General features: G+C 40.7%; 1 protein-coding gene across 5 annotated transcripts in view; it reads right to left on the bottom strand.

The window, feature by feature from the left end:
- The window catches only part of SCFD1 (sec1 family domain containing 1), a 142257-nt gene that overhangs the window by 40525 nt on the left and 76792 nt on the right, over nucleotides 1-24940 (bottom strand). For 2 of the 5 annotated variants that reach the window (XM_077818974.1, XM_077818976.1), the window contains exons 16-19: nucleotides 17577-17647; nucleotides 7318-7397; nucleotides 6537-6599; nucleotides 2737-2812 (exon numbers count right to left, since the gene is read on the bottom strand). In XM_077818974.1, coding sequence (XP_077675100.1) covers nucleotides 2737-2812; nucleotides 6537-6599; nucleotides 7318-7397; nucleotides 17577-17647 — 290 coding nt within the window. Of the gene's footprint in view, nucleotides 1-1919; nucleotides 2005-2736; nucleotides 2813-6536; nucleotides 6600-7317; nucleotides 7398-17576; nucleotides 17648-24940 lie in introns of all 5 variants that reach the window. The other 3 variants (XR_013346388.1, XM_077818975.1, XR_013346387.1) reach the window with 2 other exon arrangements.

Below are 24940 nucleotides of genomic sequence, written 5' to 3'. Positions count from 1 at the left end.
GAGATGTTTATGGGAGGTGCAGACAGGGCTGGCATCACTGATGGAGCAAGAAGTTGGGGTATGAGAAAGAAGCATAATACAAAAACAGGAATGAAAAAGTATGGGGCAGAATTCAAGGGTGTACAGATACTATTGTGATGATCAGGATATAAGACCCTAAATAGAATGGAATGCTTTGAAGGTTAGGACAAGAAGCATGAATTTGATTTGGTGGAAGAATGAAAGCCAGTGTTGGAATTCTAAAAGGGAAGCAATGTTGTCAAAGTCATAGACAAGGAAAATGATCTTAGCAACTTTGTTTGGGTAGACTGGAGGGTAGTGATGTGGTTGTAAGGGAGAAGCGGTTGCAGTAATCAGGATGAGGGCCTGAGCAAGAGTTACAATAAGCTTGAGGAGAATTTAGATAATGACTGAATTGACAATGTCTTGCTGAAAGAATATACATCAGAAAAGGAAATTCCAAAGTATAAGTTAGATACCAATTAAATTGAAAAAGATGTTGAACAAAAAAGAACATAAACCCCTGCCTGAGTGCTGCCCCAGAAAAAAAAAAGGCTAACATTAAAACAAATGCCCCCCCACCCCCCCCAAAAAAAAAAACTTGCAGCATGCTTAAAAATCATGCAAAAAGGCATCTTATTTGGCTATCCCAAGGAGTCTTAACATATACAATACTGGGCACAAGAGTTAAAAGCCAGATCAGAAACCTTATAAACCTGCATTTTACAGCTTCTCAATCAGTCAATGAATCTCCAAAACAAAAAAGTCAGACAGTAAGTTCTGTTTCAACTTGTTGTCAACTAAGCTATTAGGTTTTAAAGCCAGGTATGTGTAAAAGCTTTTGTAATTTCCCTCAACAAGAGTCAGTCACAGTGGGTCTCATATGAAATATCACTATTAGACATTGTTGCAAGAAATAAATGTTTTAAACAGGTCTTTGGCAAACAATGTAAAAGCAGCACTTTTAAATTATTTTCTTAACTTATAAATATTTCATTATGTCTTACTGATCCTAACTGTATAATCTAATGCATAACCTCTATTCACAATCATATTCCTGTAGAATTAGCCTCACAAATTGCCTTATAAAAGCTATGGAAACCAGTTAAAAAGCTTTTTGTGACAGTTAATATTTTTGATGCACAAAAGATATTCTGATCATAAAGCAATAGAGTGAAAAAAATACTTAAGATCAGAAGAAAAATCAAATTGATTTTTTTTTTTCTTTTGGCTTTTGCTCAGCTACTAGATCAGCCTATACTAAGACCTTCTATTTGGAAAAAAAAAAGTTTTAATTGTATTTAGTTCTTAGGTTGCAGAACCAAGGCTATTTAAAACAAAAATAAATGAGAAATTCAATGTATTAAAATCTGTTTATTCCATTCATTCTTCTATGGCCCATCATTTTAATGGTATTACTGCAACATTTTCATCATAGGTTTCAGAGTAACAGCCGTGTTAGTCTGTATTCGCAAAAAGAAAAGGAGTACTTGTGGCACCTTAGAGACTAACCAATTTATTTGAGCACAAGCTTTCGTGAGCTACAGCCGATGAAGTGAGCTGTAGCTCAAATAAATTGGTTAGTCTCTAAGGTGCCACAAGTACTCCTTTTCTATTTTCATCATACAATGTTCAGGAAATTCAAATGAATGTTTCCTATAACAATTTAGCCAATCTAAATCCCCCAAGGAGTTGACTTTTAACTTATGATAACCATAACCTGAGTTTAAGATTTCAACCACAAGACTGAATTTACATATAAACTGTATAAAGGAGTGATGATATTTTTGAGACAACTCATGATTGGCAGAGTTACAAGTGAGTTATACTATGAAATATTTTTCTTAAGTGAAGCTAAATGTTATAAGAGAAGGCAATGTGGCCTAGTCGATAGCACACTAGACTGGCACTGAGACAACCTGACTTCTATTTCCAGCTCTGCTGCTGGTCTGTTGGGTGACCTTGGACAAATCATTTCATCTCTGTGTGACTCGGTTTCTCCACCTGTAAAATACGGATAATGATATTTGACCTCCTTTATAAAGTTCTTTGAGATCTACTGTTGAAAACTGCTATATAAGACCTAGGTATTATTATTAGACTTGTTACTCTTTTCCATGCTACAGTTCTTCAAGGCTGAGGTTGTTTTATACTTTAGATGTGCTAAATTAGAAGTGCCTGATATGTGAATGAACAGAAGGATCAAAATAGTATTAGACTTTCAATAATTTTGGAATGGTTACTGACAAAATATGAGATAATCTAAGGAAAAACAGCACATGTCCACATATTCTGTGTTTATGAAGGTTATGGGTATTTATTAAAAAATACCTAAAGATGCATATTTACTCCTTTCATGGTGTTGAAATTAGTTTGCAGAGGGAACTGGTGGACCTAAGACATTTATTACACTTTTTGGGAGCAAATGCCCCTTGAGCATAGGGCCTCACAGGGATAATTTAGGATATTATTCATGGACGATAAGCTTCTCAACAGTGAAAAATAATGTGTTTACAAATTAAAAGCTATAATCGAAATATAAAAAACAAATAATGTATTTATACTATATGCATAAGGAGTCTTAGAGAAGGTCTGTTATGCTTAATTTTGTATCCTTAGCACCATTCATTTTAATAAAATGTATTACATGGATAAACTATGGTCAAATATTTGTCTGAAATGTGCCATCAAAGCAGTCTAAAAATATCTTTTGTTGTTTTCCATTCTTAAACTCACTTGTTGTTTCAATACCAAATTCTTCACTCCTTCCATCACAAACTGTGAGCCCGTATTCATAACACGTGAAAACAGACTGAAAAACAAAGACAACACAATATATGAATTTGACAAGTCTGCAGAACTTTCATATAATTTTAACCTGCTATCCATTAAACAAAATGGTATGCTGTAGTAAAACTGTGCCCTCAACCATTATATTAAGTTTTTTTTTTGTTGGCAGACTGAACAAAACCAGCAGTTTTTAATATTAACTTTGTGTTTTCTCAGATGCTACTCCATATGCACATCCCCAAAGCCACTTCTTTGTCCTTACAGCTCTCCTCTGCCAAGTGCTCTACAAAAAACTTGACAATAGTTAGACAGCCAGTGTGCTGCGACCATCGCTTTTCATGATGTTCAGTTTGGTCTCATTGTTACCTTTTGCCCCACCTGTCTGCTGTATCTTGTCTTAGACTGTAAGCTCTTCAGAGCAGGGATCTTCTTTTTTGTTATGTATGTGAGCAGCATCTGGCACAGAGAGACCCTGATCCATGACTGGGTCCCCCAAGGTACCACAATAAATAAATAAATAAATAAATAAACAAACAAACAAATAAAAATAATCAGCTGATATGACTCAATGACAAGGATAAGTTCGAGGTACGTTACAGATTGTTGTAATAAGCCACAAATTCAGTGTCTTTGTTCACCCTGTGGGTGAACACTTTTTACAAAGCAATCTCTCTGTATCTGACCTATTAGTCGTTATCCTTAAAGGAAATCTGCACAAACACTTTCAAAAGATGAGCCTGGGAGCTTAAATTCATAAGTCTGCTAGACACTAAAAATCATGGACTGGCCATAAATCCAGTATCTCCATTCAGTCCATGATTTTTAGTGTCTAGATGGTAGAGCTGAGTGGAGGACTGCTTCCCCAAAGGAAGCATCAGCAGAGGAGTCCTGCACCGAGGTATAATGTCTTACAGACATGTGAGCAAAGCTCCACATGACCGCTTTACAGGTATCAAGGAGAGGCACCTCCTGAAGTGATGCCATAGTTGTTGCTTGTGCTCTTGTGAAATGAGCTTTTACCCCCTGGGACAGCTGATAGCGGAGTAGAATGCAGCCAGAGATCCATTTGGAGACTCTCTGAGTGGCGATGGCATGCCCCCTGATTCTTTCTGTTATAGTGACAAATAGTCTCAGGGACTTCCTGATTGGTTTTGTTCTTTACAGGTAAAAGACCAAGGCCCACCAAATATTGAGGGAATGGAGTCTTCATTCCTCTGAGGAAGCATGCAGTTTTGGGAGAACACAGGTAAGTGAATCGATTGGGTGTGAATTTGGGGTATAGATGCAAAGAATCCTTATCCTTATGGAATATAGTGTAAGGAGGATATGCCATCACCGATCCAAGCTCGCCAAACCTTCTAGCTGAGGTAATGGCTACGGGGAAAGTGACCTTCATGGAAAGGAAAGACATGGAGCAAGAAACTAAAGATTCAAAGGGGGGCCTTGTAAGTACAGAGAGAACAAGGTTCAGGTTCCACTAGGGAGCAGGCTTCTGAACAGGCGCGAAGGTTCTGATTAGGCATTTCCAGAATCTAGTGGTCACTGGATGTGTGAAGATCGAGTAGCCCTGAGAAAGTGGATAGTATGCACTGATTGCTGCCAAGTGGACTTGCAAGGAGCTAATGGACAGGCCTGATATCTTCAGAGAAAGGATATAATCCAAGATGAGAGGAATATCTGCAGTTTCTAGGAGAATGCTATTTTGATGTGCCAAGAAGAAAAGCACCTCCGTTTAGCAAGGTAACAACTTCTAGTAGAGTCGTTCCTACTATAAGAAAGGATGTCTCGCACAGCTGTGGAGCATGAACATCCTAAGGATGACGCCCAACCAAATATCAAGCCCTGAGAGGTGGAGCAAATGCAGACCGGGGTGCTTGATCCTGGTGTTCCACTGGGTCAGGAGCTCGGCAAACATTGGGAAGATGACTGGTAGTCGGGATGCCATTAATAGGAGGTTGGGACACCAAAACTGTCTGGGCCAGTAGGAGGTGATCAGGATGACCCAGGCCCTGTGCTGCCAGATTTGTGTAGAACTCATGGCAGGAGCTGTAGTGGAGGGAAGGCATAGTTAAACTAGTCCGACCAGGGAAGCAGCAGAGCATCACCCTGGGAGTGGTGACCATGGCCCCTTCTGGAGCTATATGTTATGCATTTTCTCTTCATCTGAGTGGCAAAGAGATCCCTGGTTGGGGTTCCCCATAGAGTGAAAATATTGTGCAGGACCAAGTCGTGGTGCTCCCACCCATGGTTGACTGCAAAATGTCTGTGACGGAGCCTGGAAGCACATTTTGCTTCCCCGGAAGGTAGGCTGCTGATAGGTGATTCAACTGCTCACACACCAGCTCTACAAGCTGACTGCTTCTGTACACAGGGAGATGGTGTTATCTCTCTGGAGATGGAGGGCCCAATGAAGGAGGGAATTCCAGATCTGGGAAAGTGAAAATGTCCTGTGGAGTTGCAACAGATTTAGATCTCCCTGGTGTGAAAGGGATTTTACTTGTTCAAGCCATTGGAGCTGGGGCAGACTGTATAGCTACCAAGGCAGAAGGTGCTGTGGTTAGGTGAAACTCACGATGATTGGTCTTTGTTGGTGCTGGCAGATCCCGGGGTTTAGGAGGTACTGACAATGATGGTATTGATGGTTCATTACTGATGTAGCCCAATGCTTATGGGCTTTCTCGTCATGACTCTGGGACTTAGTACATCCTAAGTTTTCAGGGCTCTGAGCTGATGGGCGTGCTCAGAGCCTAATCTGACTTCCTTGAAGTGGATTTAGAGGAAGAATTAGTCTCATGCTTATGAGAGTGTTTCCTGGATTCCTACCAAGATCCCCCTAGCGGGTCTGTGGGGGCAGGTTCTCCTGCACCAGGGTCAGACTTCACAGTAGAAGGCACACTCCTTGCTGAATCAGGCTGATGTATGAGGGGAGAGGCGTGTCCCTGGTCTGGGTCCAATTGAGGCCTCATGACCTTCTCCATGAGGTATTTCTGGAGACAAAGTTCCTGCTCTTCTTGGATATGGCTGGGGAACAATTGGCAGATACTGCATCTTGCTGTGATGTAGACTTCTCCAAAGCAGGACAGGCAATGCTGGTGGGCGTCGCTGACTGAGAAGGATATTGGGCAGGAAGCACAGTTTGAAGCATGGAGTCCTGGGCATAGGCTGGTACTTGAAGGGGGTACGCCGGGGAGGAGGGGTGTCCCCCGAAAAGACTAAATGTAAACTGTAAGAAGTCTATAAAATAGCAAATTGCAATCTGTAAAAACTGTACAAGATGTTAAAACTATGTACAAAACTCAATCTCATTTTGTAAGATGAAGCCAAAGCTATGAAGAACTGGAAGTTCCAACCCAGACCATGCAGCAGTGAGAAGGAACTGGAGAGAAAGTCGTTTCGCCTAGCTCTTTATCCCCTCCGGCGGAGGTACAAGGTAAACCAGGGCGCATGCGCAGAACAACAGACGCTAATTTCAAATTCTTTGGCTCAGGGTACATGCGTACACCCATGCTGAAATACAATAGGAACCATCACTCAAAGGAGAACTAAAAGATTGAGCTCATTTTTTTTTTAAACTACACATAGCTAAATTTATTTCAACTGTAGTTTCAGCTTTATTATGTGGAATCTAATAAAAAACAGTCATTTTAAAGGTTATTTATTACTGAATGCTCTCAGTGCTTATAAAATAAATTAATAAATAATACAAGATTTACTAGGAATTTTGGTAGATGAATTAAACAACTTACCCCAATGGTTTAGCTGTAGCATTTCCATAGCTGGTAGGAGCTGAAGCCATCTTGGCAAAAGCCCTATTAAAGAAATGTTATAATCAAGTGCTGAATTTGTTTTCACCGTTATACTACTACATCTTCTCTTTCTATGAAGACCATTGTGGAAGACCTCCTGGCCATCTGAGAATGGAAATGGCTCTGCCTCTAAAATCTGTCATTGGATAATTGAGCAAATTACAAACATCTCTCTCCTTTTATTAAAAACTGAATGCATCCCTTTCATAATAGCTTTTGCCATTCTAAAGCTTATAGCTATAATGAGATATAGTTAGAAACCCAAAGAAATTAGAGTATAGTACCTAGAATTCAGGATGAGGATGGATGAAAGATAGATTTCTCCTTTTATAAGATCTAATATTTCATACATAGATAAGCAGGATGGCCCACAAGACTGAACCAAGGATCAGAAAGCCAGGAATTCTGAATTTAAACTAGGCTCTGCTACGGAGTCACTCAGTTGCCTTCAGCAAATTACTCATTTGTGTCAAGAGAAACATATCAAGTGTATTGTTCAAAATCAAGTTTAATACCATTCTCACGTATGTTAGAGTTCGATTTAGAAGTGTTCACATGTATTGTAAAACAAGTGACAGCAAAATTATGTAAGAACCACAATTCATTAGACATTAAAAGTAATACACAATTTGCACAAATCCTGGCTGCAGTAGTTTATGTATCTGTTTTCAACTTCCCCACAATTATCTGCAGTTTTATGAAGAAGAAAAATTTAACTTACTTCCATTGTTTTATATAGTTCAAGGGAGTAAGATTACATCCTGCATCCATCAATGCTTTTTTGTATTGCTCCAAATCAGCCTGAAATCATACATAGGAGAATTACAACTGCTTTCCACTATTCTAAATCAAACTGTCCTTGCATAGACAGATGACAAAATATGTAGATATTTTTCTCCCCTAAACATGTTAAATAAGCAGTATAAATGCAACTTATTTTGCTTTTGAAAAGAAAATTTAAAAAATTCAAACTAACTTTAGGAGCTGGCAAATAAAAACTACGTTTAGAGATAGTTAAGATTATGGCAGGACACATCCTTCAGGTTTTCACTTCCATCTCCAAGGGACACCCAAAGTCAATATGTACTCAACTTGCTTGAAATGCAAATCCTTCACAGTGAGTGACCTCATATGTTTTTCTATCAGTTAGATCAAGGAGCATGTGACTAACACATTCAATGCATTTGCGACGTTATTTGGTGTCAGGTAACTATTACGGTTTTGAACTAGAGTGCAAGTTGTATGGGAATCTTATGCAACTACTGTACCATTTCCCCACACAGACCAGAACCCCCTAATCTTCATATCCCTAGCATAAGCCCTTACTATTTGAACAACAGGAGTAACTGCTAGCTCTTTTGTTGACCAGCCAGTGGAGGAAGAGTAGCCACACGCTTTCCCAATGGGTTACACAATTGCTTGCCAGTATTCTATTCCTGACTCATAATCTTGGATTCTATCCATGGATCGTGGAGAGGAGTGTAGTTTATAGTGGTTAGAGATAGGATAACCACAAGTAATTTAGTGACTGACAGGCAGTGCGGCATACTGGATAAGATAAGGGTTGGTAATGTTCGAGACCTGAGTTCTGCACGTTCAGTGACCTTGCAAAAGCTCTCTGTTAACTTATTTAAAAGATGGTGAGAGGAGACAGGGCTCAGCAGCTCTTCTATAACTGTCACTTAGATTAGGGTTCATGGCTGTGTGTCATAAATATAAAGGGAAGGGGTTAAGATGCTCTGATACAGTACTATAAAATCCTCTTACCTGTAAAGGGTTAAGAAGCTCAAGTAACCTGGCTGGCACCTGACCAAAATGACCAATAAGGAGACAAGATACTTTCAAATGCGGAGGGGGGGAAGAGGGTGAGGCTTTGTTTGTCTCTGTGATACCTCTACCCGGAGACAGATCAAAAAAGCAAGCAATCCAAATCCTATAGAGTTAGTAAGTAACCTAACTAGAAAATGCGTTAGATTTTATTTTATTTTTGGCTTGTGAAATTCGCTGTGCTGGAGGGAATGTGTGTTCCTGTTTTTGTGTCTTTTTGTAACTTAAGGTTTTGCCTAGAGGGATTCTCTATGTGTTGAATCTGACTGCCTGTGAGATCTTCCATTCTAATTTCACAGAGGTGCTTCTTTTACCTTTTTTCTTTCTAATAAAGTTCTGTTTCTTTTAAGAGCCTAACTGATTTCTCTATGATCCTAAGACCCTGGTGTTTGGGTCTGTGATCACTTTGTAACCAATTGGTTAGGATATTATTCTCAAGCCACCCCAGGAAACAGGGTGTAAGGCTTGGGGGAATAGGAACTCCAAGTGGCCCTTTCACAGATTCTTTGTTAAATCACTTGGTGGTTGCAGCATACTGTCCAAGGGCAAAAAGTCTGTGCCTTGGGGAAGTTTTACCCTAAGCTGGTAGAAATAAGCTTAGGGGGTCTTTCATGCGGGTCCCCGCATCTGTACCCTAGAGTTCAGAGTGGGGAGGGAACCCTGACACTGTGGTTAATAAGCGCAGTAAATTGCTGGCTAACAGTTGAAGCTAGACAAATTCAGACTGGAAATAAGGCATACATTTTTAAGGGTGGGAGTTATTAACCATTGTAACACTGTACCAAGGGTCATGGTGGATTCTCCATCACTGACCATTTTTAAGTCACATTGGATGATGTTCTAAAAGATATGCTCTAGGAATTATTCTGGAGAAGTTCTGTGCCCTGTTTCTATACAGAAAGTCAGACTAGATTCATAGATTCATAGATATTTAGGTCAGAAGGGACCATTATGATCATCTAGTCTGACCTCCTGCACAACGCAGGCCACAGAATTTCACCCACCACTCCTACAAAAAAAAACCTCACACCTATATCTGTGCTATTGAAGTCCTCAAATTGTAGTTTAAAGACCTCAAGGAGCAGAGAATCCTCCAGCAAGTGACCCGTGCCCCATGCTACAGAGGAAGGCGAAAAACCTCCAGGGTCACCTTTCTGTCCTTAAAATCTGTGAAAGTTGCACTGGTCTTTACTTTTCTCTGAAATCTGGGGGAAAGCAGAGACCAGGAGTTCAAGTCTTACCTCTAAGTGTTTTTTAAATTCACAAGCAATTTACTGAGCTGTAGCTCACGAAAGCTTATGCTCAAATAAATTGGTTAGTCTCTAAGGTGCCACAAGTACTCCTTTTCTTTTTGCGAACTGTTAGCCATTGGATCATGTTATAGCTTTCTCTGCTAAATTGAAAAGCCCATTAAATATTTGTTCCTCATGTAGATACTTGTAGACTGTAATCAAGTCACCCCTTAACCTTCTTTTTGTCAAGCGAGATGGACTAAGCTCCTTGAGTATCACTAAGGCAGGCTTTCTAATCCTTTAATCATCCTTGGGGCTCTTCTCTGTACCCTCTCTAATTTATCAACATTCTTGACATAGTCTTCCAGCAGCAGTTGCACCAGTGACAAATACAAAGGTAAAATAATGTCTCTACCCCTACTTGAGATTCCTGTTTACGCATCTCAGGATTGCATCAGCTATTTTGGCCACTGCATCAAATTGGGAGCTCATGTTCAGCTGATTATCACCCCCACCCCTAAATCTATTTCAAAGTCACTGCTTCCCAGGACAGTCTCCCATCTGTAAGTATGGAGTATGTTCTTTGTTCCCAGATGTACACATTTAGCCTTAATTCAGCCCTCCTGGACATATATATGATGGTCTTTAATTACATGATCATATACTAATTGGTCCAGAGGACCCCTGCCTCATTCAAAGCCACAGAAAAGACAATGCTCACTTAATGGTCAGCTATTCAATATTTTGTTTTTTCCTCATTATTCCAGTTGTGGCCTATGCCTTATTTACTGCACACTATTCAAAACCTGCTCTGAAGACAGAATTATTAATTTCCTCATGGGCTTTTCTATGGCGCTCATCACTACAGCATCTAAGTGCTTCATAAACATTAATTTATGTTTATGACAACTATGTGAAATGAGGTAGCATTATCACGCCCATTTTGCAGATGGGGAACTAATGCACTGAGAAGATTTGCCAGTCCCATCTGTAAAAACTGCCTCCAACTACTGTCTATCTCTTCACCCATTCTCTATAGCTAGAGTGGATTAATTCACCACTAGCCCACAGACTTCCTTAATCCCAAATGCTACTTTCTTCTACCATGAATCCTGGGGTTGAGGGGTAAAAAATTGCAGGTAATTACACAGTAATTATCCTAGGTCTTGCTTTGTACATTCTTACCACACCTCCCACACAGCTAGGGGATTGAAATTGCACTTGGGGCTTTGTGTCTTGGGTAGGTGGCACAAAAAAATCTTAGACCTATCAGACCCCCAACATAAAGTGTAAATGAACTTATGAATATTTGAAAGCAAATAAAGTTAACAGACTGTTTTCGGTGAAATCTAAATCTAAATCCTCAGTCTCTTCCACATCTGTCAAAGAAAAGCCATCTTCACACAATTACTCATGATCAGAATAGCCGGTAATAAAAGTAGCATATTTTATTGTGTTCATACTAAAACCAAAGCACATTCAGAAAATCAAAATCATATTTATTTTTCTTTTGTGCAGAATAAACTGATTCTTGTTATGTAAAAAAGAGCAACCAGACTTAAAACACTGGCAGAGAGTAGTTTCCATCAAGAATATAATTTATAGGATTACACTCTAAAAGTCACTGTATAACATTCAAGTGATGTTACTGAAATATAAATTACTTTCATACTAGGTAAATATCTAGCACGTGACAGCCTATTTGTCACTTGCAGGATTGTTGATAGGAGAAAGGAGAGGACAATCACCTTGTGCAGCGACTGGAGTTTTTTGAGATGGGTACCCCTATGGGTGCTCCATTTCAGGTGTGCACGCGCCTCATGTGCCTTTGATCAGAGACTTTCAGTAGCAGTGCCCATTTGGCCCACGCACAAGCTCCAAACATACTCATGGCTCACGCAGAGGATATACGTAGATGCGTGGGTGAACCACCCTCCCTACCATAAAGTCCCACAAGATGAAATGCTGAAGCAGAAGGGAAGGGGTGTGTGTAACTGAACACCCATTGAGACACACATCTTAGAGAACTCCAGTAATTGCACAAAGTGACTAACCTCTCCTTCTTCGAGAACTGTCCCTATGGGTGCTCCACTTCAGGTGACTTCTGAGGATTAGCCACTAAAGGAAGAGGGGGCTTTGGAACTGGATCCAACACTAAAGAAAGGACTGCATACCAACAGCAGTGTCTGATCTACACGTGTATACCAGGATGTAGTGTTTGGGAAAAAAGTGTGCAGTGATGCCCAGATTGCTGCTTTGCAAATAGCAGCAACTGAAACATTTTGTAATAGTGCCATGCAGGCTGCTTAAGATCTTGCAGAATGGGCTATAATTCTGGTTGGAAGGGAGGGTGGGGCCGAACATTAGCAGCCTGGTAACAAATAAGAATACAACTAGAAACCCACTTTGAAAGTCTTTGGGTGGAGACTGTGGATCTGTTGGACCTGTTTGCAATTGGTATAAAAGCTCTAGGAGACTTTCTAAATGGATTGGTTCTGTACCAATAGAAGGCTAATGCCTTTCTAATGTCCAAGATATGGAGAGCATCTTCCTGGTGTGGCTTTGGGAAAAAAAACACAGGAAGGCAAATAACTTTGTCAATGTGACAGGTTTCAGAGTAACAGCCGTGTTAGTCTGTATTCTCAAAAAGAAAAGGAGTACTTGTGGCACCTTAGAGACTAACCAATTTATTTGAGCATAAGCTTTCGTGAGCTACAGCTCACGGAGGTTACTTACCTATAACTGGAGGTTCTTCAAGATGTGTGGTCCCTATTTGTATTACAAACATGGGTGCACATATGCACAATACGTCGGAAGATTTCTGTAGCAGTATCTGTTGACCCACACATGTCATACGTAGCCTTGTGTTCTAGGAGAAGTTATGAGGGTGTGCGGGATGGCGCCCCCTCAGCCACCCTCTTAACATTGAGCAGTATGGTCTGCAGCAGAGGGGATGGAGGGTGGGTATTGGAATACAAATAGGGACCACAAAGAATCTCAGTTACAGATAAGTAACCTCCTCCTCTTTGAGTGAGGGTCCCTATACGTATTCCAAATGCGGGTGAGTATTACGCAGTGATCAGTGCGGAGGAAGGGGTGCAAGGATGCAAGAGGTATTGCAGTCTGCGGGATGGCATGGCTCACAGCTGCAAATTATGCTGCCCTCTGGGTGGAGTAATGGGTGGTTAAGGTATGCATTGAATGCCACATTGTTGCTCGGCAGATGATGTGCCAGGGAGGCAGATGTGACCACTTGCACCTGTGTAGAATGTTCCATAATCCTGCCAGGCAGTGGAGTGTTAGCCATGTATAGCACACTTGGATGCATGCAGAAACCCACTTTGAGATGCACTGAGAATATAGGGCTTAGCCCTGGGGTCTGTCCACAATGGCCATGAACAGACATGAGTTCTGTTGAGGAAGAATGCAAGCACATAGCAGACATCATAAGTACATATGAAAGGCCATACTGGGTCAGACCAATGGTCCATCTAGCCTAGTATCCTCTCTTCTGACAGTGGCCAAAGCCAGATGCCCCAGAAGGAATGAACAGAACAGATAATCACCAAGTGATCCATCCCTCGTTGCCCATTCCCAGCTTCTGGCAAACAGAGGCTAGGGACCCCATTCCTGCCCATCCTGGCTAATAGCCATAGATGGACCTATCCTCCATGAACTTATCTTGTTCTTTTTGGAACTCTGTTATAGTCTTGGCCTTCACAACATCCTCTGGCAAAGAGTTCCACAGGTTGACTGTGCGTTGTGTGAAAAAATACTTCCTTTTGTTTGTTTAAAACCTGCTAATAATTTCATTTGGGACCCCTAGTTCTTGTGTTATGAGAAGGAATAAATAACACTTCCTTATTTACTTTCTCCACACCAGTCATGATTTTATAGACCTCTATCATATCCCCTCTTAGTCGTCTCTTTTCCAAACTGAAAAATCCAAGTCTTATTAATCTCTCCTCATATGGAAGCTGTTCCATACCCCAATAATTTCTGTTGCCCTTTTCTGTACCTCTTCCAATTCCAATATATATTTTTTGAGATGGGGCAACCAGATCTGCACGCAGTATTCAAGATGAGGGCGTACCATTGTTTTGTATAAAGGCAATATATTTTCTGTCTTCTTATCTCTCTCTTTCTTAATGATTCCCAACATTCTGTTAGCTTTTTTGACTGCCGCTGCACATTGAGTGGATGTTTTCAGAGAACTATTCACAATGACTCCAAGATCTCTTTCTTGAGTGGTAATAGCTAATTTAGACCCCATCATTTAAAATGTACAGTTGGGATTATGTTTTCCAATGTGCATTACTTTGCATTTATTAACACTGAATTTCATCTGCCATTTTGTTGCCCAGTCACCCAGTTTTGTGAGGTCCTTTTGTAGCTCTTCACAGTCTGCTTTGTACTTAACTGAGTAGTTTTGTATCATCTGCAAATTTTGCCACCTGTTTACTTCTTTTCCATATGATTTATAAATATGTTGAAAAGTACTGGTCCCAGTACAGACTCCTGGGGACACCACTATTTACCTCTATCCATTCTGAAAACTGACCATTTATTCCCGAGTGAGTGCAGGGACCTATCCACAAGAGTGGCAAGCGGCTTAAGATGGAAGACTGGGAAGTGAATCGATTTGTTGAGGTGGAACTCAGAGACCATCCTCAGGAGGAATTTGGGTTGAAGGTTGAAGGAAATCTTGTCTTTATGAAAAACCACATGTGGGGGGCATGCACAGTTGGCCATCATAGCTGCTAATTTGCTGACTCGCCTAGCAGAAATGATAGCCATGAGGAAGATGACCTTCATGGAGAAGTGGGAGAGGGAGCACGTGGTCAGATGCTCAAAGGGGGGGCCCGGTGAGGGCGGAGACTACAAAATTGAGTTTTCTAGGTGGGGGGGAAGGGGTTTGAGCACAGGCGGGAAGCTGTTCAGCACCTTTCAAGGTGCCTTTCAAGAAGTGGGTGGTGGTGGGATGAGTAAATACCACGCACCAATCCACAGATGGACCCGGACAGGCCTGAGAGGAAGGCCTGATGTCTTCAGTTCCAGGAGGTAGTCCAGGACAGTAGGGATCGAGATGGTGTTGAGGTGATGGCACTGAGCCCAGGAAGTGAAACATTTCCATTTTGCCAAGTGGAGACATTTTTCAGCTTCCAGTTCTAATGGTGGTACTATCGGAGCCAATGGAAGAGTGTAAAGCATCGGTGCGAAGGGTGAGGGAACCCTTATTGGAAGCAGTCTCTTGGTGGAGATATAATCACTGTAGAAGTGGACTGGCCTGATGGAGGGGGAGATTCTGGATCCAGGAAGGTCTGGGTCCAGCTACGGTTTCGGATCTCCCTGGTGAGAGGCACTCTCTTTCCCAATTATTGGTATCAGCACTGTGATCTTTCCCGGTGAGAGACGGTCTTGTGTCTTGTGGGGTGCCAGAAATGGTGGTACCAAGCGTTGGTGTCCAGAACCTCTGGGTTCTATTGTTTATGTGTTTTTCTCTCATGCCTGTGGGACTTAGAACGTTCTCTGTGTCCTTGGGCCGAGTGGGTGGAAGGAGAATCCATCTTCTTTGATTTGGACAAAGATTTAGTCCCATGCTTATGGGAGTGCTTCCTTATCTCCCAACTAGAGATGAGGACACAGAGTTCTGATCCAGACCATGTGCGGTGTGAGAAGGAACTAAAGACTTGGTCAGTCTGCCCGACCCTTTATCGCCTTGGATGGAAGCACAGGACAAGCGAGGGCATATGAATGGACCAATGGACACTATTTTCAAATTTTCCAAATCTGGATGCATGGTGAACATGCATAAACCTTGTGGAATACAATAGGGACCATCACTTGAAGAAGAATAAGAACTTATAAATAAAAACAAGTGACCATGATCACCACATGCCAGTGAAGAAGTCCTATTCACACTGAATTAACTTTTGTAAAGTGTTATATTACAGTTATCACTACAAAAAGAAACAACAACGTTCTATCACACTCTTCATGGTGACTTATTTTGTTCAAATATTTATTCTACTTTTCTCTATCTGAATTTATCAGAATTGTTTCAATAACAGCTTCTAGAATCACCTGATATATTGTAATGGATTTTAACACTGGATTATTTTCAGTATTGACAAAAATTATTTCTGTATATTCTACTTACCATATTAAAACATTAAGTGGAATTAGATATATAGTTTAAATAAAATAACAGCAAAAAGTGAAGACAGATTTTAGAAAAATCTAGGCTGCTTCTGAGATAGCCAAATCTTTCTAAACTTTTCAAGCAGATGTTCAAGCAGTTACATTTATTTGAAAATTGTAAAACATGACAGTACAGAACACATTGCAGAACTATCTGCACTAAATTTTTTTCCCTGCAGCTGCTGGCATTGTTAAATGAGCTATTCTTTATGATAAGCTAATTATTTAAGATATCAACAAATCCCAAGCTACAGTTTTGGTAGGTAAGAAAATAAGGAAATTATTTTCAACTATTATGATTTCTAACAATGCTTGAGAGCTTCACCTCCATTTGTTCCCTTCATTTCACATAAAAGGGCAAAAGCAGCATAAAGAGACCCTAAAAGCCCTGAATCTGGCTTGGGGAGATGTCCCCTGTAGCACACTCTGATGAACATAGCTGTAAACCTGCCTCCTAAAGATTCCTTTGCAAGCCCCAGTGAAGGATGTATGCTGGGAGATGCAGCACTCAGCACTGCAGAGATTTGGGCAGTGCTACTGCCTGTCGGGTAACTCGGACAGGGTTGTCTAAGTTATGCTGGAGATCTGGTCAGTCCCTGGAGCAATCCAGGATCAGAAGGGCATAAGACTGCTTAAAACCACCATATGCCTCCACACTCCCTGAGCTGTGAGTTCTGTGCTGAGCCTCTTAGCCACAACATAAGAGCACAGGACTTAAAATGTCTTAAAAAATAGGTTGGGATTTTCAAAGAAGCTTAAGGGAGGCAGGCATTGAAATGGGAATGAACTTCAAGGTGCCTAACTACCGTAAGCTGTTTTGAAAAACCCCAACTTTAGTTATTACGTTATTTAATGTTGTAAATAATTCACACAATTAAAACATCACCAAAATATGATTTGTAATTCAGGCTGGATCTATTTTAAAACCTAGTTTACATTATACTGGAATTTGACACAGTAGAGTTTAATTAAATGTATTTAACAGGAGCCATATGGTTAAATCCTGTGCACTAAGAATTAGCGAATGTGTCAGATTAACATTTCATAATTACACAGCATGGTACGGCTTGTGTCTTGTGGGGTGCCAGAAATGGTGGAACCAACACATTGGTGTCCAGAACCTCGGGTTCTATTGTTTATGTGTTTTTCTCTCATGCCTGTGGCACAAAAACAAACAATAATTATCTGACACAGATTAGTTTCAGAAGAAATATATGCAAAAAATGCTTTCTGGGTTACTAAGGGATCAAAGCGTTAGAAACCATTTTAGTGCACAGTCCCAAGAAATATATTTGTTGTTCAGTAAATGCAACTCTTTCTGGATAGTCACGGATGGAGTAAAAAGTGGAAAGTGTTTTGTAATGTCCATCTCAACTGAATAATGTACCCCAATAGCAGAAACTGTACCAGATTTTGCTGGTGTAAACTTGATTTAAATATTTTAAAAAGTCACATTCTTACTATTTGAATCATAGCCACATTATCATGATCCAAGTGTTTAGCTATATTTTATAACTGTGCAGTAATATCCCTGGTGGTAGTAAATACGTCTGTAAAACTTTGACTGTAAATAGATTCAATCCTACACGACTGTACTATATTTTTCTTGAGAAGAAAAAATAGGTGTTTGGCATAGGCATTCATTTCATTCCTTATGAAATACCAATTTAGCACAAATTTTCCCAATTATTTTTGTTTTATTAAGATACAAAGAACATACCTCTGATGGTGCCTGCACTGAGTTTATGTAATAGATAAGAAACAATCGCATCTTGTCTTCTGGAGTTCCAGCTATGGAAGAAAACAAGGGTTTCTTTTTTTCAAATCAAGTTATAAACTATTTTACTATGTAGTGTACTATTCTGTATTACATATATTGAGCCCTTGGATCATAACAAAAATTGTAATGAGTTTAGAAAAGGTTATACAACAAAAAATGTTTATGTTGTCTATAAAGTGATAAATACCCACTCAACAACTTTACTGAAAAACTGCCTTAGAATAGCTCAAAACCTCTGAAGAGTAGTTATGTATAATAACTGGCTTGGCTTGGACTAGTTCTGCTGGGGTAATCCATGATGTACCAAACTTCTGTAGTAGTAGAAGACAGACCATATCATAATTGCTTTTACTCTATGAGTTATTCAGTTTTGCTACAAAGACCTAAAATTTGACTGAAATGAAATCTTTACCCTCATAAACGTCAGAAATTTACATGAGGCTTTGGCAAAAAATAAATAAATAAATCTTAATATCTCCCACACGTTTATAGGGTTTTTTTCATTTCATTGCCCACGGGAATGTCATACCATCTGGAGCCCAACAATATCTAGGATTTCATAATTTCCTCTGTCCTACTCATTGACTCTCTTCTTCACCTCTCTTATCCATGAGTCAAAATGTAAATACTCTGTCACTCCCATAAGTGTCTGTACACACACAAGTGCACAGGACAGAATATAAATGCATGAAACTTGGAAATGGAAATGCAACCAAAACAGACGTGCTTAGCAAAAACAAGGATGGCACACAAAGTTGTAAAACTCTTTCCTAAAATTGAAATGTGTGTTTTAGGATGGGGAAGGGAGGTGGAAGATACAAGTTCTGATTTTACTGATATCTCTAGAAAAAATAATACAAATTTCACATAGAATTAGGGTGACCAGATGTCCCAGTTTTACAGGGACAGTCCCGATATTTGGGGCTTTTTCTTATATAGGTGCCTATTACTCCCCACCTCCGTCCCGATTTTTCACACTTGCTATTTGGTGACCCTACATAGAATGGAAATGGTACCTGAAATATGACAGAGAGTCCTGCAGGTATCTGATACAAATAAACAATGCAAACGTCTGGCATATAGAAAACGATTGTCAACTCTTTAAAAAATAACGTATTGGTGTTGTTGCAAAAACAGAGTAAACATAAGTAAAGTATCAGTGGCACAAAGGAGAAAGTACAAAGTTAACACTTTAAACACTTAATTCCAGATATGTTTAGAAAAGCCCACCTACATATTTTATTGGACTAGAGTAACATTTTACTTTTCAGTTAAAATAAGACTACTGAACAAGAGACATTTGGTACTGCTGATCACTGTCTATTTGGAAATTTACTGAAGCAGGTGTCCTTGGCTAGACATTATTCAAGCCTCCCTACTTACGTCAAGCAAACACTATAAATACAGCCATTTTGACCTTTTTACACCACCACCCAAAAAAAAAAAAAAAAAAAAAGTCTCCAGCTCCTTTACTGCAGATTTGGATATGCTAACAAAACAGACATTCTGTTAAATTGAAAAAAACATTGCAGAATCAGATGAAGTTACTCAGACTTCTTTCCAAATGCCATAATAGCTTTAATAAGCAAAGTCAACGTAAGGAGGACTAGATTATTCTTGTAAAATAGGAAGTAAGCTTAATATCATTTTTATGCACATTTGCATGAGGCTCAGACTATGGCACATTTTTTGAAATAAAACAATTTTTAACAATGTAACAAATTTGTTGGTAGGTTAGCTACCAATTATGTATAAGTATGTTCCAATTCTGAAGACCATTGCAGTTTTCGCTGAGGAAAATTATACAACATTTAGACTATGAAAGTTGATAATACAACATGTCTGGATAAAACCTTTATGGATAAGTTGTTACCAATTACACTCAAATGCAAGTCTTTCAGAGGGAAAATAAATGATATATGGCACAAACTCCTTCCCACTATCCTTGTCAGTCATCTGCACTTCATTTCAAGCTACCTGTAAGTCTGATGCACGTTGGAGTCAAGTCTTAGCATCAGCATCACCACTACATTCTTGTGCATCTATTCTCATTTAGAATCACACACCTAGCATTCATTAGCATAATTAAGTTATTTATGTGCAAAAATGTGATTATTTGTGTTGTGGTACTGCTTAGGAGTCCCCATCACTGACCAGGACCCCATTGTGCTAGACACTGTACAAACATGCAGCAAAAAGACAGTCCCTGCTGCTGTTGTGAGATGGTCTGGGGCCAAAATTGGGATATGTATGCCATCTATCACTCTGCTGCAGTTAGGGAATCCCATTGCTGCAAAGCCATCCACTATTTCACGCACATTATCAAGAGTCACAGTCTTTCGTAGCAGGATGCAATTAATGGCTCTGCACACTTGCGTTAAGCGCAGCCCCAGTGGTGGACTTCCCAACTGCAAATTGATTTGTGACTGACTGGGTAGCAGTCTGGAGTTGCCAGCTTCTGGTGTGCTTCTCCACCGAGAGGGCAGCTCTCATTTGGTGTCCTTGCATCGCAGTTCTGGGTGAGCTCCACACACAGTTCCTGGAAGGTGATTTTCCACATCCAAAAGTTCTGCAGCCACTGCTCGTCGTCCCAGTCCTGCATAATGATGTGATCCCACTACTCAATGCTTTTTTTCTGAGCCCAAAAGCAATGGTCCACCGTGTGCAGCTGCTTTGTGAATGCCAAAAGTAATCTGGTGTTGTTTCTTTCCATGGCACACAGCCGGCAACTCTGATCCTGTTCAGATTGGGAGTTCACGATACACTGCATGACCATTCACAATGTGTTCATAACAGTGACCACAACAGGAGAATGCAATGTGGGATCCATCTTTTCAGACAGAGATGGCAGGTGCACAGTAAACAGGGGCTGTTGAAAAATGCCATGAAACCCAGTTGGAAGCCCATCGAATGATCAGACGGAAAAAACTGCATCATGGGACATTGAGCCTGCGCCCATGCTGAACTGTGATCCACTCCACCTTCCCACAACTCCTAGCTACAGAAGGTGGCAAGTAGCACAATTGAATAGCTACCCACAGTGCACTGCTGTCACTGTTGATGCTAGAGCACCAACCGCGGACGTGCTCTGCCAACACGCACAAGTGACGTAATTATAGCAGTTTTTGATCGTTGGCGTACCTTGCGTTGACAAACCTGTGTAGTGTAGACAAAACCTCAGTCTCACTATCTTTCTCTGACCCAATGACTATTCATTGACAATTCATAGTCAGTTATGATGACACTAAATAAGCTAATGGGCTAGGACAGATAGTGAGAATGTTTCCTTAGCCTGGTGTCTAGAGAATTCACCTTGGATTTGGGACATCCCTGCTCCAATGACTATTTATACAAAATATAACAGCTCCAACAGGACAGACTGAGAAAGACCCACATCAGAATATCCCAGTGCCTAGGGCACGATCACAATGTGAGACACCACCTCCTCCTACTGATGTTTTCTGAACCCAGTTTCCTTCACATTGTTAAAATGCCTAAAATCTAAAGAAAAAATGCCAGGTTTAACTAAACATTTCATTCAACGTGCTTCAAAATGTTTTCCAACTTTTCAATTCGCCAAAAATTTCAAAAGCATTTGTTTTCCATTAGACCCAAAACAAAACTTTTTAATTTTTTCAGAGTTGCCAGAGAACTGAAACATCCATTATTTGCAGAGTTTTACTTTACACTCCTTCTGCTCTGCCACTGGTATAGTCAATCTCACTTTCACCTGCTGCTCCTTGCCCTCCTCAACAATCAATACTGTACACAAGTTTCATATCCCATAACTTCCACTTGCTTGCTATCACTGAAACTTTACTGTCTACCTCTCACTGTTTCAGAAGCTGCACCGTGGGAGTTCTACTCTTTCTCATTCTCCCGTACTGTAAGCAGCAGAGGCCTTGTTTCACTTTTCTTCTCATCTGCCATTTTCAGTACATCCCACTTCCTCCCTTCCCTGGAAGTCTATTCTAACAAAACTCTTCTCTCACCTCTCTCCTTGTCAGTATAATTAACAACTTTCTCCTGCTCTTGATTTCAATGTCAGGTTTAGCTCGTCCTCTGTATCACCATACTGTCTCCAACTTAATTATGGCTCCACCTGCCACTTATTCTTAATCAAGGACTGGATCTTCTACCTACTGAGGTGGAACTCAGTTGACCAGTTCATGGTGAAGACATCCTCTACTACCTTCCCCCAACTCAGAGTTCCCTTTTGTCTAATCACCACCTTATCTCCCCCCCCCTATTTTTAATTTTTCCAGCCACTTCCACCTTCTGGGACCACCAATTTTCTGATTTTCTCAGCTCTCATTAGTCTTCCTTCTTTCCCCTCTTAACCCATCATCTGGGTCAGATCATCATACAAACATCTGCCATCTTTGTCTGTTTGAGGTGGCACTAAGGTCCACCTGCTTACTATCTTTGATGCAATCCATTCATTGCTTCCTCGGCATTCCTCAGGGTCTCTTTCCTACCACCTTCTCCTGCCATGCTATCTTCCCCAAGTTCTCTTTATTCATCCGCTTTATGTGCCTGAACCAGTGAAGTCATGCTTCCTGGATTTTGCCAGCCACATCATGAACTTTGATTTCCAACCTAATGCTTTCAATCTGTCCCTTCGTGTATCTCTTTTCAAACACCTGTAGACATTGAACCTGCCATTTGTTTACAGCCCAGGCTTCTGCACTATATAGTATAGAGGGGTAAAACTGTTTTATATAATCGGGATTTCAGTTTCAGTGGCATATGCTTGTCATATACAACATCTGGGATGTTATTCCTCACTCTTCCAGCATTCTCCAATCTAGACTGTATCTCACATGCAAGCTCATTGTTTTCTGTTATCCAGCTGCTCAGGTGCTTGAACTGCTCAGCCAGGCTGAGTCATACTCCATTAATCTCTATATCCAGTTTCCCCGTGCACCTCTTCTGACCCAAATGACCTCAGTCTTAGTCAGACTCATTTTTATTCCATGCCTACTTAGTTGTTCATACCACTGGTTTACTATTTTCTCTATATCTTCTTTTGATGATGCCCTCATTACTTTGTCATCTCCATGTAGCAGCATCTCACCTTTTCTCATTGGAATCTTCCTGCTGATTAGGTCCATCAATAGGATAAACAGCAGCAGGTTTAGGGCCAACTTCTGGTGCAATCTGACTTTCACTTCAAAGGAGCTTTCTGTTTCAAAACATTTTTGCATCACTATATATATAGCATTCACTACAGTTATTAAATCTTCAGACACAATCGATTTTCTCAGCACCACCGTGAGCATCCTTCTGCCCACTTTATTGTATGCCTTTTCTAGGTCTGTAAAAGACCAGAAGCTATCCTGCTGGTGCTCTAGCCACTTCTTTATCACTTGCCAGATTACAAACATGGAATCTGTGGTTCCTCGTTCTTTTCTAAAGTCAAACTGTTCTTGCTCAAGGAGGGGTTCCACCATCCACCTAATCTTAGCATCTAACATGTATTCCATAATCTTCAGCCCGTATGACAGTAACTTTATCCCTCAATAGTTTCTGCTTTCATGGATGCTTCCGTTCTTACGTATTAGGACCAAAATAGGCTTGTGATTGATCTTTGGGAATGCTTTTGTCTTTCCATAAGGCTTTAACCACTATGCTCATCCATTTTATTCTTCTCTTGCCCAGGACTTTCACCAGACCCACTGTCATGTCATCACATCCAGCTGCTGTAACAGTCTTCGTTATCCGGTCATCTTTTACAAATAGTGTTGCAATAGCACCGTCCTTCCCTTCACATCTCTTTGCAATGCTATCCGTCTTTTTGCCAGTTACAGGTCATTTACAAGGTAGCTGCACAGGTTATCTAGAGCATTCTCTTTGACCTCCTTCACTTCTTGCTTGGCAGCTTACTTTGCTTCTTTGTATTCACTTTAATTTATGCTCCATGAATTTATTTATTTTTCTTTACATGCCATTTTCTTGTTTTGGATTGTCACCTGCACTTCAGTCTACCATCGTTCCCCATCCGTACTGTCCACGAGCCTCTTCCACAGCCACAAACCAGCTTTCCTCTTCAACAGATACCAAATTTATTTCCCAATATTTATCCTGTACTGCTTGCATGAGCTTCTTTGCTGGTCTTTTCCCTTAACAAGCCCTTCTATAATCTTTTTTCTTTCATGAACAGAAATTGGTCTCATGAAAGGTATCTCACCCACCTTGTCTCCCCAATATCCTGGGATGGACAAGGCTATAACAACACTACATACTTTAATCCTGTTTCTTTTGAGCTTAGTTCCTTCCTTACCAGGTGCTGAACTGCAGTCTTTGCCACAAGAGGCTTGTGCTGATTTCTCATTAGTTATCACTTTGCAGTCCATAACTCCACTTCGCTGAGATTTCCTCACTAACCTCTTATCGATCTGGCGTTTGTTTGCACCACTGAAGTACAGAACCACATGATTCGTCCCCTTTTGGAACAATGTATTGGTTATCATCCACTGGTTGGCAATATATAATATCTAGTAGCACTTTCCCTTCCTCATTCATAGTGCCTAAGTTGCATTTTCCTAAACATGTTTCGTTTTTTTGGCTGTGCAGGACACTGCTTTTCGCCTCACTCTGTTCTAACCACTGGTCTCCAACTCTTTAGAGGACAGTTCAGACGTCAGCTGCTAGGCTTGATGGTGGCAAACTTCTGGCACAGGAGTGAGATGTCCTCCCACTGTTAGCAGTAGTGGCTGGCAGGCATACAGGCCAGACTCACTCCCACTTATCACCAGTATCGACTACTCCCCGTAGACAACTTGCCAAAAAGAAAAAAAAAACTGCTTGCACTGTCATAGTCACCTTGCACCAAACCTCTATAGTGTATCAGTTGGCATCCCTGACAGAGTGCAGTATAAAGCAGCCTTTTCCCAGCTGAACTTAGAGCTTGACTATGCTACAAAGTTAAGTCGACATAGGCAGCTTACATCGACCTAACTATGGAGGTATACACAGTGCAATGCTCCTCCCACTGGTTTAACTCTCCTGCTACGCCAACATAATAAAACCACTTTGAGGAGGCATAGAGCTTAAGGTGATGTAGTTAGAAAGACACAGCATCAGTGTAAATGCTGCATTGCTTATGTCACCCTAAGTAGCCTCCAGGAGGTATCCCACAATGCCCACCGTGATCGCTCTGGTCACCGTTTTGAACTCTGTTGCCCTCCAGCCGGGTACCCAGGCATGCACCCCTCCCCTTTTAAAGCCCCAGGAAGTTTTGAAATTGCTCTCTTTGCTTGCTGTGGAGATCTCACATAGCAATCATCCAGCCGAGCACGCCA

Source organism: Eretmochelys imbricata, chromosome 6, assembly GCF_965152235.1.
Source record: "Eretmochelys imbricata isolate rEreImb1 chromosome 6, rEreImb1.hap1, whole genome shotgun sequence".
Classification (NCBI taxonomy): Eukaryota; Metazoa; Chordata; order Testudines; family Cheloniidae; genus Eretmochelys; species Eretmochelys imbricata.
Note: the sequence above shows the minus strand (reverse complement) of the source record. Positions and strands in the feature narration are given on the sequence as shown.